Below are 20,576 nucleotides of genomic sequence, written 5' to 3' on the forward strand. Positions count from 1 at the left end.
TTTAATATAGACATGTCTTTGGTGTCATCAATGTTAAGTATAATACTTCTGTTGAACCTAGGTTTACTAGACCTTACATCTATTGCAAATTTGTCAGCAAGAAAAATAACTCAATGTGGAAAAAACAAAATTTAAGTTATGTGTTTTCAGTAAAAGGTGTGAGGAATGAAAAGAATACTGAAAAGTTATGCACGATCAGGGTTTTCTAAGATTGGATTGAATTTAGTTGGGTAAATGGATGTTGTTGGGAGCAAGCTAAGGTAAGACTTGGATTTGGTTTTTCTTTCTGTTAAGAGAACAAAGTTTTCTTGGAATGTTGTTTTTGGTAACAGATTGTCTTTAAGTGGTCTGTATTTGTTTTTGAGATCTCTTGTAACTTTGGTTAAGAAATTAGTATTGTCTCACAGAGACCGATGATCTTGCTTGATCAAGTGTTTTAATTAAAACTTTTTGACAAACTTCCCAAGTTCAAATTTTAGTCGAAGCTCTTCTGACCTTCAGCTAGCTTTGGGCGGCTTTAGAGGGCTCCTGAGGCATCGCGGAGAGAAATATTTAACTAGGATTAGTTATTTTATTTTCAAAAAAATATTGATTGATTTGGCTGCGTCGGGTCTTAGTTGAGGTACGTGGGATCTTTCGTTGTAGCGCAGGCTTCTTTCTAGTTGTGTTGGGTGGGTTCCAGGGTGCACAGGCTCAGTAGGTGCGATGCGCAGGCTTAGTTGCCCCGCGGCATGTGGGATCTTAGTTCCCGACCAGGGATCGAGCCCACGTCCCTTGCGTTGGAAGGCAGATTCTTAACCGCTGGATTACCAGGGAAGTCCCAAACTAGTATTATTTAGTATGCTAAATTACATAGAAAGCATTATCGCACGAGCCATAAAGCTACTTAAAAATATACTGTATGGATGAATGTTATTAATATAGACATTCTAAAAATTGTATAAAGTTTCTAAAATTTGGGTATGTCCTGGTATAAGGCTATGGAGTTCTAGTTGTTACCTTAAAATGTTATGTCACAACAATAACCAAGCTTCTTTATCAATTACACTGTAATCAGATGTTTAACTATGCCTTTTAAGTCTTTTGTTGTTGCTGTTGCTGATATTTATTTATTTATTTGGTTGAGCCGGGTCTTTGTTGTGTCAGGTGGGCTCCTTAGTTGCGGCATGTGTGTGGGATGTAGCTCCCTGACCAGGGATCGAACGTGGGCCCCCTGCACTGGGAGCACGGAGTCTTAACCACTGTGTCACCAGGGAAGTCCCTCCTTTCAAGTCTTTTGTCGTTTATAGACAGTTATTGTACTCTGATGCTGTTACAAAAGTGCTTCATCTTCAAAAAGATTCATAGAAAGGCTGGGGAAGCAGTTACAACAGTTCCACATCAAGATGATGGCTATGCGAGGATTCCAGCCCATACCAACTCAAAGCAAGAAGCTTCCCCCTGTCCCCCCACCCCTGGGACCCCCTAGATCAGGCATCTAGAGATTTTTACTCCCTGACAGGCAGGGTCAATGACCCTGCTCAGCCCTGAAGCAGCTACAGAAGGCAGACCATTGCCCCTCTGCTTCCCATAAGATTATGGGAGTAAAATCTCTGAGGGGGGAATGAGACAGGAAGGGGGCCAGACACAACCTTTAAAAGAATGACACAGCCCAAGGACACGACGTAAACCGATTAGAACCAAATTGCTCCAAGATGGCGGAAGAGTCAATTTCCACTAGACCCTGAGCTTCAGTATACACTCACTGAAACACATCAGGAAGGTAAATGACACACCTACAGGTGCCATGACAGTTCCATAGAGGTAAAAAAGTGGGCAGTGGCCCAATTCCTGGAAATCCCCATCCCCTCCTAAAATAGCTGGAATACTCCTCCCACTCGTTGACCTGTGAAATTACCCACCACTATAAAAACAGATGGCCCGGTACCCTGGTGCCTCTTTCACCTTTCGAGATGGCCCACACTCTATCTATGGAGTACTTATCTCCCTGAATAAACCTCTCCTCTCTTTTAAACAAACAAGCACAGCCAGGAAGGACCTCAGCCCTCACCCGTCCTTCTCCTTCTCCTTGTCCCTTTCGTGCAATGGTTTCACTGTGAATCTCCAGGGAACACTGGCTGTGGGGTCAGGCTTTGGGTTTTTCCCCATTCATCCCACCTCACCCAAACTGGGCTGCTCCTGTTTCTGGTACGTGTGGTCTGTGTTAATATCGATACATGCCCAGGTTACTACAGAAGTACACCATTTAGCAAATAAACAAAACTATCAAATTTTCACTGGAGTGAAAAGTCTAGTTTTGTCAATACTTTTGACCCACCAACTGCCCAACACATCAAGTAGCGTTACAATTTCAAAAAAAAATAAAGGTGCTCCGTATTCATGCATACTTGAAATCGTCGACTCTGCTTGACAGGGGCCACCTGGGCTGTGCACCAGCAGTCACGGTACCACTGCCTGTCTTGGAGAGGCGATGCTGTGAGCAGAGGTCGGGGCCAGAGGTCCCGCCTCCTCCTCCTTCCTCGAGACCAGAAAGGAGGATCCAGATGCTGATGGCTTTCTTCTATTCCCCAGCATCAAAGACATAGGATAACATGCCTTTGCTTTTCCAGCCCCATTCCAGTGTTTTGGTTCAATTCATTAATGCTGTGATACTGGGAAACTCAACCCAGCAAAACGTGCCCTACACACCGAGCGAGGTCAAGACAAGAGGATGTCCTGCACAGCCTTTCAGGGTAACAGGAACTCCCACCCTCTACCCACAGGCTAAGTCGGTATGTGACAAGCCATGAGACAGGCCCATGCCAAGCCTCCAGAGCTCAAAGAAGGAGTGGAGAGGACCAGAGACACAAAGAGAAGACAGGTAGGCTGAGGGTGAGAACACTGAAGACTGGGGGCAGCAGGTGACAGCTGAGCTGGGTGCTGAAGGACAAGCAGAGACTGGCCTGGGGACCCGAGCCAAGAGGGGACCAGCAGAGCAGCCCCCAGGCTGCACAGTGCATTCAGGGAATGGGGTGCGTCTGGGGCTGGAGGAGCAGCCCACAGCTCTGGTGTTGGGACATGGCTCTCAGGGGCACCCTCTACCAAAGGACTCCTGCTGCCACGCTAAGGAACACGACCGCATATGCTCCTACCTCCCAGCTTATCTCCATGCAGAACACGCCCGCTTTGAGAAAGTATTCACACCTCCCCACGCCTGCTGGCAGCTCCCTCCTGAGAGAGGAAGGGCAAGTCAGTGCAGACCTCGCTCTGGAAAGAGCTGGTGAGCCAGGTGCCCCACACTAGGATGCTTCCTCTCTGGTCCCCGGGACCTGGCTTCCCAGGGCAGCAGGGTCTCATTTGGTCTGGCAGAACTCTCCCCCGAAGCCTGCCACGTCACTGCCTAAGGAAGTGTTGGCCCTAAGTCCCCTTAACAGAACAGAGGTGCATTGTCTGAGACGTGCTTTATTGGGATGGCGACAAGAAAGCCTGTCCAGGAGCACGCCAGGCCCACCGCTGCCCTTACACGTCCCGAGCTGGAGATGGGATGGGCCCTCCGTGCCTGCCTTTGTACACGCTACGCCCTCCTCTTCCACTGGGCAGACTTGGGGGGCTTCAGGCCATACCTGTCATCTCTACGTGCCTCCTCCACCCAGACTGGGCTTCCTGCTCGGCCCCGAGCCCTGGTGTTCCTTCATGCAGCGCTGGCCATACCAGGTTTCAAGGCTGTGTCTGTGTACCTCTTCCTGTGAGAACGTGCTTCTAGAGGACACAGGTTTTGCCTTATTTTTGGATCCCCAGAGCTCAGCACAGGGCCCTCCAGAGTAGCTGTCCCACCTTAAACCCCCCCAAGTATGAATGTCAATGAAGGAATATATGAACATAAAAACAATGATAGAAAGTCTTCACATCTTGTCCTGAAACATCTGAAAAGAACTGGGGCAGTTTAACTTAGAGAAGCAAAATTCAGGGAGGGAATACAATTTTTATCTTCAAATACTTGAGCCTTGACTAGTTAAAGGCTAGTCAAGGAGAGTAGGAGAGACTCCCAGAGTGGTGCAGGAAGCTGCTGTGCATCCGGAAAATGCAGAACCAGCCCGAACTCCTCGCAGCCCTCTGGCACTGGAGGCGCCCAGCAGAAACCAGAGAAGTTCCTGATGAGCAACTGCAGACTTCCCTTCTGTGTGAGGGACGACTCTGGCTTAAAATAACACTCAGAGATGGCTTAAGTGGGTGGGATGTAGAGGGAGCAGGAACGTACAAATGGCACAGGGGAAGAGACGCGGTATGATCGGTCGTCTCTTTTCTTGGTGACACCCCCAGGAAGGCCTCTACTTATCACCATAACTAGAAACTACAAGAATGAATATCCAGGGAGCTGGGAGAGGATGTGAGAACCTCAGTATGTGCAACCACTCAGTCCCATCACACAAACCACCACAAAAAAACAAATCAGCAAGGCGACCAAACCAACGCCGATGGCATCAGAAGTGCCCGACACAGCCCCCAGTCTCCCCTGCCCCCACCCCGAGAGATCCAGGTCGTCTTGGCAAGCGTGGTCTGGCCTCCACCCCAAGGTGACCCTGCTCTGTGGGAGGCTCCTGCTCATGACAAAGCAGTCAGAGCGGGGGCCACTGTTAACACACAAGCGAATCTGACGGACCACCTGACTGAACACAGCTCACATGCACTGCCGACCCTCAGGTCACTACTCTTTCAGCAGTCTGAAATCCAAACGCTACACTGACCGAGCGATTCTCTGTTGCGTGGGACAGAGTACGGCGCTAAGCCAAGCACTTCAACTTGCAGTTTCACATCTGATGGCAAATGTCAGGCGATGCGGGGCCTCCTCCTCTACGTCCCCAGGAACTTGCACGGTCTGAGCCCCACTTGAGCTGAATGACACCATGTGGGCATCTGTTATCCAGGCAGCTGGGTGAAGAGAATATTGCACCAGTCACCTGGACTGTGGGCTCCATTCTCATCCCACCTCTGGGTCTCGTCTGTAAAACAGGAGAGGCTCGGAGAGCTGCTGGACACCAAGTAGGATGGGCCTTGTACAGACCAAACGTGGCTTCCCACAGCTGCTGCCCGTTTCAGCCTGGGCCGTGGGGGAGAGGCAGCTACAGGGGAGACTCACGAACAGCCGTCTCGCGCTTTCCAGATCTCTCCTGCGTGCGCTCCATCATCACCCTGATCGTCATGGCTCAATGAATACTTATTTTGTGCTGTGTACCAGGCACTCCTCTAGGTACTTGGGTTACATGAAAAAAAAAGGGCTTACATTCTAATAAGGGCAGGAGATGAGAGACAGAATAAATCTGTAAATGACGCTGAGGGTCAGGGCGGCCGGAGCAGCAGGCCTAGAGAGGCCAGGGCAGGCCTCGGTGGAGGCGGCGCCGTCGGCTTCCTGTCTGCACGCTCACACCAGGCCTGCTGCTTCTCCCTGTCCTCTGGGGACACTGGCAAAGGCTTGGGGCCAGGAAGGTGGTGGCACAGGCCTGTCAACTTTCCTAACAGCGGGTTCTGAGCCCAGAACTCTACGCTTTAGACACGGGGGGAATGTCCTTATGAAGTCTATGCTGGCAGGGCAGTGTCCCCTCCTGAGAGCCAGAGTGTGCTGTTCAAGGACTTCTGCGCCTTGGGCAAGCCGGGAAGAAAGAGAAGAGGACTGGCTGGTGTTCTTCTTTAAAAAGACCTGTGCCTGTGTGCGCTGCTGTCTTCCAGACACCTGCCAGGCGCCCTGCTCTGTACTGGCCGTCTGGTGGACCCTGCCAACAACCCAGAGTGAGATACTCTTACGACATGCTGACTTTCTGAGGAGGAAACCTGAGGTTCAGAAGCTGGAATCTGGACACCAGGCTGCCCAGGTCAAGGGCGTACATCTCTAGGCCACGCTGCCCAGTTCACTTTTAAACAGGGCTCTGAGTCTGTCTGGAGGGAATCCCGAGGTCCTGCTTCGGAATCCGCCCTGCCCCGGCCTTCCTGGCCGCGCAGACCCTGCTGCAGCAATTAGCAGGGACAGGCTCAGCGCCCCCGCTGTGGCCAGGGGCTCCCCTACTGGCAGAGGACTTTCTTATTTTGGGTTCACAAAGGCCTCCTCGCAATGCCCACCCTGCTATCTGTTCTGGGCCCTAAAGCCACCCAAGAGTCTGGCCCAAACACAAAGAAAGGTCTCAGACTCTCCCACCACAACCCATTTTCCACACACATCACAACTCCTCCTCACCAGGTGAGCTCCCTTCCCTGGGGACATAAGTCTGGCCCAGATGTCCTGCTTGTGTTTTTTTTTTTTCCTGCCATTGCCACACAGCTTGTGAGATCTTGATTCCCCAACCAGGGATTGAACCCGGGTCCTCGGCAGTGAGAGTGTGGAGTCCTAACCACTGGACCGCCAGGGAAGTCCCACTTTCTGACTTCTGAGGGTTGTGATGCTGCTCTGTCACATATCCCCCAATCTCACCAGTGGCTGGGCAGCCACACTGGGATGCCACCGCACCACGCAGCGAGCACTGCTTGTGAGGAAGCGTCACCTCTGGCTGGGTTCTGGTCTCTCCACGTGGCAAACCAAGACCAACTCACGAAGCTGCTGGATTCTGGCCTCCTCGATGACTGGCAAGGACACCCGGGGTCTGCGCTCGGGAACAGTCACACCTGGACTCACCTGTGCACTGTCAGGACACCTGCAAGGCATGTCACCCTCTTTACATCGCTCCCTTCAAAAGCAACCATTTCCCTCCCCATTCAAAAGTGGCTGCTGAGCTGTCTAAAGGATCCCACGGCAAATTAGTAATAAAAAACAAAAAACAGCCCCAACAACAAAAACCAAAAAAAGCGAAGTTTGGACCCTCTGATCCAAGCCCTCCCTCATTTCTGCTGCCGCTCTTGCCTGGGCCAGACCAGAAGACACAGCACTTCACAGACACGCCTCCCACGTCCCTGTGACTCCCTGGTGCTGCTCACGGAAGCCGCAATTGCTCCATGGATCCCACGGTCACCAAGCATCACTCACTGAGCAAGAACTGCTGGGAGAGGGTATTCTAGGGACAGTTTCCATGGCAACGGTAACTCGTTCATACCGCACACGGAGGGAGATTTTTCTTTTAAACATCATCGTTCTCTAGACTTTTGGAGAAACATATGCTGTGGAAGTGATCACAGTTGTGCTTCTGAAAGTTAGTCATGTTTCTTAACAGTTTTCTGCACGGGTCTTCACTTTTAGAAACGGAAGGACAGCCTGAGAACAAGGCACGTCATTAAGAAACGTTGTCTTGGTTCCTTTGATCTGCCTGATCTAGATGAAAGTCGACCTAACTGGAAGATAAGCCTTATATTCAAGAGTAAGACAACACTCTGATTGTCAGGTAAATAAAACCAGTAGTACTGCCTCGCCAGGTACCTTACCTCACTTCTGAGGGATTCCAGGGAAGTAAATGAGGAAAAAAGTGTGGCTTTGTCTCAAGTAATCAAAGTACTCTAGAATATTCCCTTTCAAAATTCACCATACGGGACTTCCCTGGTGGTCCAGTGGTTAAGAATCTGCCTTCCAATGCAGGGAACGTGGGTTCGATCCCTGGTTGAGGAACTAAGATCCCACATGCCATGGGGCAACTAAGCCCACGTGCCACAACTACTGAGCCCGTGTGCCTCAAAGAGAGAGCCCACGTGCTCTGGAGCCTGCACGCCACAACTACTGAGCCCGTGAGCTCTGAAGCCCGCGGGCCACACTAGAGAGCCCGCGCTCTGGAGCATGTGTGCAGCTAGAGAGCCCGGGTGCCACAACTACTGAGCCTGTGTGGTTTGAAGCCCGCGTGCCCCAAGTGGAGAGAAGCCCACGTGCTGCAAAGAGCCTGTGTGCTGCAACAAAAGATCCCGCGTGCTGCAGCTAAGACCCAACGCAGCCAAATAAATAAAGTAAAAAAAAATTCACTGTATGAAGAATAAAAATGCCATATCCTGAGGACGTAGTATCTCAAGGAAGGATGTGGGCCCCTCAGTAATGGATGAGATCTCAAGTTTTAACCTCAGTAAAGGTAACACTACCTATGCTGCCACTAAACTGAAACCTTCATCAATAGAGTCTTTTACATACAACCAGTTCAGATGACTTCTGCAGATGAATACTGGTACTACAAACACACACAATTTCTCATTGGATCAGTAACTATTAAGATGCAGATATGGCTTATGAAAAATAAGCAATCAAAAATAATATGAACATTTGTGTCTGTATAAAGAGTGGCCATTTCATTAGGGCACGCGGTAAACTGATTTCTCCTAAAGGAGTTTAACTTCTAGTATTCCATTTGTCCTTGAAAACAATTTAAAACATGTCCAAGGCAACAGGATCAGAAGAAACTCGGCTGCAGCCACACCTTTGCTTGGCAGAGCTCCGCTTCACCCCCGCAGCTCCTGCAGGGCCATCTTGCACAGGAAGCCCTGCACACTGTGCTCTCGGAAAAGTGCATGCTGAAAGGGGATGGGTCTGGAGGAGAAAGGAGAATGCCTCAAGTGAAAACATGAGGGGACTTGTTTTTTTTTCCTGTAATCACAAAGGTTTGAAAGTACCAGTAAGGTGAAAATGACCAGCTCTATTGTTAGGTCAAAGGGCACTGACCCCTCCATCCTTCCCTGACCCTGGCTGGGGACCACAGGCCTGGCGCTCCTCCCACCACAAGGCTCTCCCGCCAGGCCCACCTCTTCTCCCCGGCCTCCGCAGGCACTGTCTCTGGGGCTCAGCACTGGTCCTCTCCTCTGCTCTGATGAGCTTCTCTCACTTGCCGAGGGTTCCCGGGGTCTCTCTCCCCAGTCTCCACCTATGTGTAAAGGTACCTCAAACTCGATGTGTCCAAACCTGTTCTCCCACCCCCAAACTTTCCCACAACCTGTCCTGTTTCGTGGGCAGCAACCCTCTCCTTTCTGCTGCTCTGGCCGAAAACCAGGACAGTCATCCTTGGCTTCTTCTCACTCACCCATTTCTAATCCAGGAGTAAACGCAGTTGACTCTTATTTCAAAACATACCCAGAATCCAACCAGTCTCACCAGGGCAGCATCACCTCTTACCTAATTAGGGCCGACAGCCTCCAAATGGCGTTTCTGGCTTCTCCTCACGCCCTGGGATGAATTTGCAACACAGCTGCCAGAACACGGGTTTGAAAGCCTGAGGCCACTCTTCTTCTTCTGTTTGAACCCCCCAGCTGCTCCCATCTCAGAGTAAAAACACATCTGCATCACCTCTGTGGCCCAGTTGGCACCCTGACCAAATGCCCTCCACTCTGCTCCAGCTCGCTGCTGCGCTCCGGCCTCGGCCAGATACTCTTCCGGGAGACGTGCGCGGATGCCTCCCTCGCAGCCAGGCCGCTGCTCAAGCACCCCATCCCCACCCGAGCCCCAGGACCTCTGGAATGCCTGACCCTGCCCTGTGACGTTTTTCATGCCATTTACCACTTTGTTCTATACTAGATACTGTACTATTGTTTACTGACTGCTCTCCTATTAGGACATATGCTTTAAGAGGCTAAGGATGTATCCCAAATACCCAAAACAGTGCTCTGCCCGTGGTAGACAGTAAGTATTTGTGACTGAGTGACCAGACTTTCATACTTGGACCACCACCGACAAACCCAGAACCCAAACAGCACACCAATTAATGTGATAATATCCCCGTGAGATTAAAGCATCAAACTGACTGATGAGTTTATTACCCTCTTTATGTAACCATGTAGGTGTTGGGAAACGGCTGTGAGTCTAATTCATGTACTGAATCACAAAAAACAAGAGAGGAAAATTACATACTTCATGGAGAACAAACCCAGAACTGCCAAGGCCTGGCGTTTCTCCACACGGGGGCGCGCCGGGGCTCCCGAGGCTGAGGCTGACGGCCACTCCCGACTCCCATCCTGCTCAGGTCACCAGGGGGGCCATCTTCTCCCTTTATTGCCTTTGGGGAAAAAAGATGCTAGAAATCACAAAACGTTGGGATCCACGCTAAGGAAGGAGTGGCCCGGCCTTCGCACACTTTCCATTTGCTTTTGTTCAACTTGGTGGTGGAGGCAAAAACACACACTTTTAAGTCACTGCCTTCATCTGAATCTTAAATACAGTATTAGGAGACAATGCAAGATTTACTCAGAAAAAGTGAACTTTTAATTATCTTGTGAATCTACTTAGAAAAACACACACAAGCAATGTTCACAACTATAAATTTAAACCTTTTGCACTAAAAAAAAACACGAAACAACAAACACAAAACCACAGGCATGAACTGTAAACCTGCATTAATTACCAACTAGTCTTAAAGTTAATTCTTAGTAGTAATTCAGTATTTTCCTCCTTGGCAATTTTAATGTTTTAGCACCAAATAATCTCCCACAGAGGTACTCGTAACAACTCTGGTTGCCAGTGTAAGGAGATGCTTCCGTAGCACTACTTCACACACACACCGTCCACTCTCACACCCGCACAGACAGGAGGCACGTGGAGATGGATGTCACACGCTGACTTTCAGGGCAATGGAAATAAGACAGAGGGCACACGTGTCACACGTCTTTAATGTAGTGCATTCGTAGAAAAAAGGCCAGCTTTCGCTCCCAGGCGTGCTCTCGTCCTTATATTTTAATATCATGATTTAGAAGATGCAGACGTTATTGCCTAAATATTATTCTATACATTTCCATCAGTGTTCAGGAAAACACTTTAAATTGCTACTTAATTTACACCATAATTACTGGGTTACAGCTTTAGCTCATTGGCAATTTTGGAAGCGATATTTTTGAAAGCTATGGACGTCCCTGATATCCGCTTAAACCGGACCCCGTTCAGAGACAGTCTTGGCAGCTTGCACACTTCCATCTCCCACTGCACGAGGCTCTCCGCGTGCCCGTCGCCGTGGACACAGAAGAGTAAGAAGCGCTCTCTCTGCTCGTAGTCACAGTTATTGGCGTCCAGCACTTTGCGGATTTCCCGCATCATGTCATTGGGATCCATGGAACTAGTGGTTTTCATGCTCCAGGTAAAGCGCAGGGAACGAGGTTTTGCTTCTTTGTTTTCCTCCTTTTGCTCAGCAGATACGTTGCGACTGAAAGGCACAGTGCAGGTTTATTCTTAATTGCACAGGAAAACTCACCTTTTCTACTCTACCCAGCTCATGACCAACGTCTTCAATACAGCATAATAAATGACTTCCACGTTTTTCCCGCATAGGCTCATGGCTGGTAGACTGTTCCTTTGCTAAGAAGTACTCACCTATTTCTCCACAACCCCCTTCCCGTCCCAATCATAAGCCACAATGTAAAACATCTACCTGGCCGAAAAATCTCCACCAGTCATCCGGTGAAAATTAAGAAAGTAATTGTTAAACAGAACCCTTGGGAGGAGGCAAAGTGGAGAGCGAACTGAGCACGTCTCCAGAGCCCAGCCCCTGTCATCCAGGCTGGCTGCCGGCGGCAAGGTGCCGGCAGGGCCCTTCACAGGCCAGCTCAGGGAGGCGGCGGCAGCAGCCCAGCCACCAGGTCTGCTCGGCCTGGCTGCTTCTCCTACCACAATTTTAAAAGATTCAATTCATCATAACCTCCACTGTAACTGTTACTCAGGATAACCAGTTACTCAACACAGTTGAAAATCGCTTTCCCGGCAAACGGCCCCAGATGCTAAGTACAGCTAGGTAAGAGAGTGGGCCATTCTCTGAGTCCCCTACCACCACCTTAGCATTTTTCCTTTTACTGTGCTAATTTAAACTTCCAACTTCACAGTTAAAAAGAATTCTTAGATGACACTACCTTACTACTGAAATAGGAAAATGAAATGTTGAGGCTTACTTGCTGCTGAGCACTGAAATGACCAATTTGAATGTAAACTGTACAGATTCACAAGGTGCAGGCTGTGGTCCCAGGCACGGCTCTCTCAGGAACTCCAAGAGGCACCTACCATCTCACTGCTCTGCGGTATTTAATCATTACTGCCACAAGCCGTTACTGACATTCTCAATTAGGAGGGTGAATACCTAACACGCTTGTGCATTAAAAACTCACAGTGGGGCTTCCCTGGTGGCGCAGTGGTTGAGAGTCCGCCTGCCAGTGCAGGGGACACGGGTTCGTGCCCCGGGCTGGGAAGATCCCACATGCCGCGGAGCGGCTGGGCCCGTGAGCCATGGCCGCTGAGCCTGCGCGTCCGGAGCCTGTGCTCCGTAACGGGAGAGGCCACAGCAGTGAGAGGCCCGCGTACCGCAAAAAAAAAAAAAAAAATCAACAAAAACTCACAGTGTATGTATGTTCAATACACTCAATCCTATGGCAAATTCACCAGAGCTGAGAGTGGACCGTAGGGTTTACTGTGTATGTAACTCTCCCTGTCAGCCACCTGCTAACAGAATATTCAGTTTGGTTCACACCTACCAAAACTGTTTGAAAGTTTCCTAAGTATAAAATGCTGCTAAATACTAAATAGGTTACAAAAAAAAGCAAAAGCTCTCTAAGCTGGGGTCGGGGGGGAGAAACTAAAACACAGGGAAACAGCAATAGCACAGGTAAGGCACGGGCTGTCAGCTAGAGTCCCAGAGAGGTGGAGCCCGCCTGACAGGGAGGACCGCAAGAGAGGGGAGGAGTGGAGCAGAGGGAAAGGCAGGGTAGACGACGCGGGGCGGGGCGGGCAATGGCATCTGAGAAGAGCTACGAAGACACCATGGGATTTCAACATGACGGAGGCGGGAGAAAGTCTGTGTCTAGGGCAGAGGAAATCTCTTAAGTGAAGGCAAGGAGGTATGGAAAGCACAGAATGTGTTGAGGGCAAATTCGAAGGTACCCACGGACTGGAGCTGAGGGCACAGTCTCACCCCCCCCAGACGGCCGCTGGCATTTACTGAGCCCTTGATCCTCAGCACACCAGGAGGTGGGTTCTGTTAGTCCCTCCCAACTATGGCTGGGGAGACAAACTCAGGGCAGCTAGACTTGCTCAAGGGCAGGCGGGGGGATGCTGCCTGACTCTCACCCTGAACTTCTGCCTCAACTGAGGGATTTGTGCGTGGGGGAAACTGGGGCTGCTGAGGCCACACAGGGCCTCATATGGACATGGTCGGCCAGGCGATGGGGCCACTGCAGGTTTTCATTCAGGGTAGTCATGATCAGAGCTGTGTTTTAGAAAGACCAGGAAGAGAGGAAATGGGCTAACAAGGACCTGAAACAGCATGGTGGCGACTGGCATAAAAAAGGGCACAAGTGGAAGAAATCTAGAGTCCTGAACCCATCTGGTGACTCCCCCTGCCGCCAGATCCATGCAATGACAGGTACAGAAAATTTAAACGCAAAACACTCAACTACATAATCATTCTTTTTTTTTTGGCCGCACTGCACGGCTTGTGGGATCTTAGTTCCCCGATCAGGGGCTGAACCTGGGACCTAGTGAAAGCACAGAGTCCTAACCACTTAATTCCCTACATAATCATTCTTAAAGAAAAAAAAAAAAGACATCTAATTTGAAATATGAAAGTTCTCCTAGGGAATTTCCTAGAGGTCCAGTGCTTAGGACTTGGAGCTTTCACTGCCAGGGCCAGGGTACAATCCCTGGTCTGGGAACTAAGATCCCACAAGCCACATGGCGCGGCCAAAAAAGAAAAAAAAAATTCTCCTAAATATTCTGCTTTCACTCCTTGAGACTAGAACTATGCCAGGAGTTCTCACCAGGTCGACAATGCTCCAGACTCCCAGACCTCACCTCAGGTCAGGAGAGCTCAGGCAGGAGGAATGCGTCTTTTTTTTAAATTACAAAAGGAAATTTATTTCAAAAGCATAAGGGAACACTTACATTTGAACAAGGGGATATACAGGTGTCTCGCAAAAGAAAACTAACCCATGGCATGAAGTTTTTCGTTCAAATTTTTGAAAAAGAAATAACCTAAGTTGTGCACTATTGCCTTAGGAAAGGGAAGGGGAACAATGAGGTGGTAAAGGAAGGAACACAGTCAACTTAATATCAAACTTTAGAAAGTAAAGTCACTTCTGCTCAGCTTTGAGTTTACAAACATTAAAAAGAAAAAGAGGAAAAATCACACTTAATGTTCAAATTTATATAACTGTAGTTCCAAAACAGCATCTATACTTGAAATGGCTTTAGGCCACTGGCTGAGCTGCCGCTGAGGTCCAGGCTACCTGGTCACAGTTTTCAAATGGCAATTCCACGTTCCTATGCCTAGGAATGCGTATTTTAACACCCAAACACCAGTGAGAACCCAGGTGGGGCTGGGACCCGAGGCTCCCACCAGCAGGTGGCTGCAGCACTCCAGCGCCCTCACGTGGCTGCGAGGTGCCGGCGGCAGCAGCAATGCTTCCTGACCACATATTGCTGGTGGCACTAAGCAATTCCACGTGGAGCAGGGACAGATGCAGAACGTTCAGAAAAGGGGTGTTGCCTCTGCCGCAGAAATGAGGTAAATACCTATAAAATATTTTAAGTAAAAATCGTTTCCCTCACCTTGAGCCCTCATATCTCCCGTTCCTCTCATATTCAGTTGGAAGCCTCAATGAATAGAATGCAGAAGCACAGAGAAGTGGGAAAGAGAAAAGATATCTTACAACCAGTACACGACCAACCCAAATATAAACAGACATTATAAAATGAACAAATCCAAAGCACTTTTTGGTCACCAGCTGAGCTTATTAAAACTCCTACTCTTGTAGGTGTGACTCTGCCAGAGGCCACCGCCATGAGTTCATGAAGGCCGTGCAGGAGGCTGGCTACACACCTGCTTCACATACACAACAGGTATTCCTGCCCAGCTCTGGAATCTGCGCACACTCACGGCCTTCAACTGGAGGTATTCTTTTTAATCACTACCCAAAGTATAGTGGGTTTCCAATTAAATAATCATGGAGTGGAGTTTCCCACAGAAAGAAAGCACTCTTCCCACGGTTTCTGATAAAGAGCTCACGTGAATAAAGACTCTCCACGACCCACTGGTGGCCTCCACGTAAAACCCATAACCTGGCCCGCTGGTGAGCTGAGAGCAGCAGGCACGATGTGGCTGCAGTGGCAGCTTTTCCCTCAAGGGTGTGTGCATCCCGAGACAGTGAGCAACGCTTCTGGTCTTTTGAGTGTCATCATCAAAAAACTATCTACCTAGTACGAATAACATTTACTACAGTGCTTTAAGTAAAAATGAGACATACTTTCTTCAGAGGTTGGTGGAAAGTGCCTTTTAGATACAATACTATTCACTCTTCAACTCTTGGAAAATATTAAAATATTTCTGCTATACAGTTGCCCACGTCTTAATTTCTGAAAAACCCCAACAAATGAGGTTGTAGGTGTGAATTTTACATTTATTTCCAGTATCAGGATATTAGCTGATTTATCTGTCATTTTAAAGCCTTTTGCTAATGCAATCCTTCATGAAATAAAAAACGACAGCTAACACAATTACCACTTACCGTTTGCATGCTTGAGGCTAATCATGAATTGCACATTGTTACTGAACATCTCATTCTTCAAACAGAAGCATGCTAAGTGTTATTAGTATGAAGACAGAATTATTTGGATGCTAAATAATTCTACCAAAGGAAGAAAATGCACAGAGCATGCGTAGGCCTCTTGTTACATGGGTGCCACAGTCCCTTTAAAAATGCCTGACAGAGTTAATCTCTTTCTTTCCAGCTTCCTTTCAAAGAAGTATTTAGTTCTCAGCAGAAAGTTTAGTGTTTAAGGAAAAAAAACAAGGCTAGAAAGCCAAACCTGATGTTAATTGCAGGAGCCATTTCAGGGTGAGGATTGAAAAAAAAATGTGTATATATAAATCCTACCTTTTGATAAACCTGAATGACATGTTTCTAAAAGAAATTAAGCCAAAAAAAAAAAATTAACAAAAATGAGTTGCACAAGTTAAATAGTCAATTACAGATAGAACAAAAAACAGCAAGTAAAACAGGGCTCCTCTCCTGTCCAATGAACAATGAAACAGCGACATTTGATGAAAAAGTAAAATTATCACAAATAATTGAGTATGTGATCTTTTAAACAGAAATACAAAAAATCTGTACTTGTAAGAAAAAATTTAGCAGTAAATATTGACATTAACTATAATTAAATGTTTTAAGGTTCTTCAGATGGGTATACCTTAAGATAATAAAATTCAACATTTTGTGTTAAAGTCATTTGCAATGTACTAGAAATAAAATAACATTCCTCAACTTTCTTCAGAATATCTTATGAACAAAAAATCACCTTATACAGAAACATTAAAAATTTCATTATAAAAATATTTATCCATGAAGAGAATCATTACTTACTTCAGGAAGATGATTTAGACATTAACAGAATGTCTGTTACAGTGGTTTCGTATAAATCACTTTTTAAGAAAAAAAGTCATTGGAGGTTAGGTTTTTTTCCCTTCCAGTTTTGATATAACTGACATACAGCACTGTAATAAGTTACTGGGAGTTTAAAATGAAGTAGACTTTTTAGAGCTTTAGATATCAAAATGAATGAAAATTAAATGACCAGACAACAGTGGGGGGTTCATTTTTATGTTTTATGTAATAAACGGAAAGAGCTGTGTTTAAAAGAAGTAACTCTGCTCATTAAAAAAAAATTTAAGGAGATGCTTGGGTTGTGCTGAACAGAATTTGACAAAAGAAATTTCAAACTGGCTCAGGCTTGTATGATCACGCAATAAGCATTCCTGGGTGAGTGTGAGCTGGGCTTGTCAAGCTATTTCTAAATCTCAGTTCTGAGACAGAGCACAGGAGGCACTCAAATGTATTTGAGGACTGACTGAATTAATAACTTCCTTCGTTGTTTTTTTCCTAATTTGGGATGACTTTTGCATTGCTTCAGATACCTACCAATTTTAAAAGTATCTAACTACTGGAGATAACCGCCCACCACTCCATAATCAGATCAAAAGTAGTATACAGCAGGATTACACACAGTAAGGAAAGATCATGCATGTGAAAACTGATTAAAAGGCCTTTAAAACGTATTTTCATTTCCGAATTTTCTACCTGAGAAAAGTCAAGGGGACTGCTCAGGTACCATAGGACTGATTTTCTTAACTTTTCCTCCCTTAAATCCCTTGAGGTATAAAGAGGAGGAAGCTACAGGATTAAGGCTCTCACACTCCGCCCGGGACCACGTGGATGGCTCCCAGGAGCACAGAGGCACCTGCGCTTGTGCCCGGGCTGTCCTGCCTGCAGAGTATGGGTGACTCTGAGTGCCCTGAGCCCACAGCTCTCTAAAGCTCTCACAACATCCAGGGCACAGCCAGGAGCAGAGGGCGAGTTTTCTGATGCCAGTCCCACCACGTCACAGCAGGTCTCCTTGCGGCATCTACGTGCCAACACCTGAGCCTTTCCTGCACTAGAACTTTAACCCTCACAATTATTGTTAGGAGAGGGTAAGAAGGTGATGCTGCGGCAGCAAGGACTCTGTTTTTAAGAATGAACTGACTACAACTGAAGTACAGCACCAAGGGAGGCTACAGGTCTCAGTCTGCAAACTAACAGAAGACTTTCTGTAAAAATTTTGGGGTGGAAATTATAAAATCAGATGAGCCCCTCTAGAATATTTTTAACAAGAAGCCTCAGCCTTCACTTTCAATTCAAATACATGAAATAAACTTAATTCTAAAATGGGGGAAAAGGACTCACGTCTGTAACCGTGCTTTACCGTTTTCTGCCAGGGACACTACACAGTGGGTTCACGGCTCTTCTGGAGCCACGGATCTGACTCAGCACTCTTCTGCTGTAGGATCTTGAACATGTGCCTTAATCTCTGAAACTTGCCTCCAGTTTCTTCTATGAAACTGGGACAATGTCTATTCCATGGGGTAGATTATGGAGATTAAATGAGTATGTGAGAGAGAATGCATGTGTGTGCATACACACATACTTATTTATGTATATAAAATGAGTATTCCTGGGCTTCCCTGGTGGCGCAGTGGTTGAGAGTCCGCCTGCCGATGCAGGGGACACGGGTTCGTGCCCCGGTCCGGGAAGATCCCACATGCCGCGGAGCGGCTAGGCCCGTGGGCTATGGCCGCTGAGCCGGCGTGTCCAGAGCCTGTGCTCCGCGGTGGGAGAGGCCACAGCAGTAAGAGGCCCGTGTACCACAAAAAAAAAAAAAAAGAGTATTCCTATATCTATAAATCTACAGACATCTCTTTAGCTTAGCACACAGGAAGCATTCAGTATACTGTGGCTGATGTTATTTTTGTCAATGATAGTATTAAGATGACCCCCAAAAACCCACGAAGAAGGCAAACAAATAAATTCAAGGATTTTAATGATGTGCAAGGCTTTATTTAAAGAGCCCATTACTGACCAATGTGTAAGGACACAAAGCTGACTGTCCTGTGACTGGAGCTTAGACAGACCTGACTGCCACACATCCCTTCTGTTCTCGGGGACCAGAGGGCAAAGGATCAGTTGACATTAAGCAGCCTAGGCTCCGAGGAAGGAGCTAAGGCACAGGGAGGCTGGGGACAGCACCTGGGATGACCCTGAAAGGAAGCAACGCATTATTTTGGGGGTCATCAGACTCTTCTTGGGTTGAACTCATTGTCTCTCTTGCTGGCCACAAATGGGTGCCCCAAATCTGGCAAGGCCCTTCAGACCATTCTGCTCTTCTGCCCAGCCTGGAATGGGATGTCTCAGCAAAGGGGCTCAGAGAATAATAGGGTAGACCAGAAACTCTGGACTCCTCTGACCTCTAGTCAATGCTAGTGGATATCAGAAGTCCTCCCTAATCTGGTATTTGACATCCTGACAATGAACAGATCATCTGGGGAAAGACAGTTTAATGTGACTTGTCTAAGTTTTAGATGACTGATTTAAAATAAAATTACTGGGGGAGACTGAAAAGTGGTATTTAGCTTCAGGTTAAATCAAGAAGACGGCACATAACAGATCAGTAGGCTAACGGGCCACAGAGAGTCAGAGAAGAGAGGAGGAGGGCATGTATCATTTTAGACTCTGGGAAGAGCCCACTGTTGTTCTGTGAAGAAGACACAAGTGATGAACCAGAGGGTCTGTAACAGGCAAAACGTGCAGGACACCTCGGACAGACTAATCCACAGAGAGGCTTAAGTTCAAAGAATTTCCTCTGGGTGTCCTGGAACTGCAAGGGCTCTCAGGTTTCCTGGGTGTGGTCCTGGCTAAAGGTGCCTTTGCTTATAATGCAGAGTGGTATCTTTTCTTTTTCCTCTTATAGTAGCCAATGTTTCTAGGCTTTGCAACCTCTAGACGAAGATTCTGGAAATAAAGTTAAAAGTACCTCAAGGGACCTTTAGAGATTTCCCAAGGCCCCAACTGACAGTCTACTGGACATACAAAAGATTTTATACATGACCAGATACTAGCTTCTTCCTAAGAATAAGGCAAGGATTTTATCTCCAAAACTATTCAATATAGAATGTTACCTTGTTCTCATTATAACTCAGGCCAACAGAGAGAACAATTTCAAGATTGAAGCTCTAAGAAACTTAGTGCTCCTCAACGACGCTGGAATGCAACGAGAGAAGAGGAAATGTCTCTCTCCTCCGTGTCTAGGGACGCTTACACCATACACGTCTTCCTCGGTGGCTACTGATGGGGCGCCAGCCCCCGAACTACACTGGATCTGGGCTTTCGCTAAACTGAAGTGCACATGCCATGTAGAGAGATGTGAGAGTAAAAGGAAAAGTAATTAAACAACAACCACCTCCCAAGTGCTAGATAACTTTTAGTGTTGTGAAAGGACTCTGAGCTCTATAATTCCTCTTCTGAAAGGTTTTGAAAGTACAGCATTAGAAAAATGTGAGCTAAAGACAAACTGAAAAGCATCTGGGCAGCGGCTTCACACGAGGGAGACGGCACTTCTCCCTTTGCCCTTGTGTTTGCTCCAACCAACAGCACCACCTAGGCACTTACCTCCTCGTGAGTTTGGAAGTTAATTTACTAAAAAGATTAGTGGAGCCTCGGCTTCGAGTCTGCGACAATGGTGTGGCTTCATGGGACAGGCTGGGTGAAGCAGGCGGGCCGTTATACGTGGCAGTGCGCCGCTCCCGGGGCTGGCCGTGGAAAGTGCTACGACTGGCAGTGCCTCTTGGGAAGCGGGTTCGATCTGGGGTGGTGGCGCTGCTAATACTGTGTGTTGAAGCAACTGGAGCTCTCTGGTCAGGAATAGTGCTTTGAGATCAGAAAATGACAGATTCTTAGATCTCTGTTCACAAAACCCTGGATTTGTAGCAAACATGGCACACAAACATTTACGATCACAATATACCTTTGATATAGAGTGGAGAAAACCAGTTATATAAATCCAGATCCAAGGGGTATTTTATAGGACTTAGGAGCAAAAGGTAAGTTAAATGGCAAAGGGTACCAAAGGAATAGTACATAATCAAACAAAACCTCATGGAGTTTAAGGGAACAGTACACACATATTTTCAAGGACAAGATTAATGCAGGGAAATTCTAGAACAAAGAACAGCTAACTCAAGCTTTTTTTCCTTTGCTTCCCTCTCAAATTGCTTACATGCAGAGAAACTTGCCAATACAAAAGAAATAAAGGCTATGCAGGTGAAACTGAAGAATAGGCAACTAAAAAGTTTTGGAAGCACAAAAATGGCATAAGT

The 20,576-nt window shown here is 47.4% G+C and overlaps 1 protein-coding gene across 8 annotated transcripts in view; it reads right to left on the minus strand.

The window, feature by feature from the left end:
- Positions 1–9,877: 9,877 nt before the first annotated feature.
- Positions 9,878–20,576, minus strand: part of MARK3 (microtubule affinity regulating kinase 3) — a 108,281-nt gene continuing 97,582 nt past the window's right edge. For 2 of the 8 annotated variants that reach the window (XM_079905771.1, XM_079905772.1), the window contains 4 exons: positions 19,870–20,127; positions 15,766–15,792; positions 14,441–14,485; positions 9,878–11,054 (listed from right to left, as the gene is read on the minus strand). In XM_079905771.1, the coding sequence (XP_079761897.1) occupies positions 10,709–11,054; positions 14,441–14,485; positions 15,766–15,792; positions 19,870–20,127 (676 nt within the window). In that variant the 3' untranslated portion in view covers positions 9,878–10,708. The remainder of the gene's footprint in view (positions 11,055–14,440; positions 14,486–15,765; positions 15,793–19,869; positions 20,128–20,576) is intronic. The other 6 variants (XM_079905769.1, XM_079905768.1, XM_079905767.1 and 3 more) reach the window with 5 other exon arrangements.

This window comes from Stenella coeruleoalba (assembly GCF_951394435.1).
Source record: "Stenella coeruleoalba genome assembly, chromosome: 2".
NCBI classification, from domain to species: domain Eukaryota; kingdom Metazoa; phylum Chordata; class Mammalia; order Artiodactyla; family Delphinidae; genus Stenella; species Stenella coeruleoalba.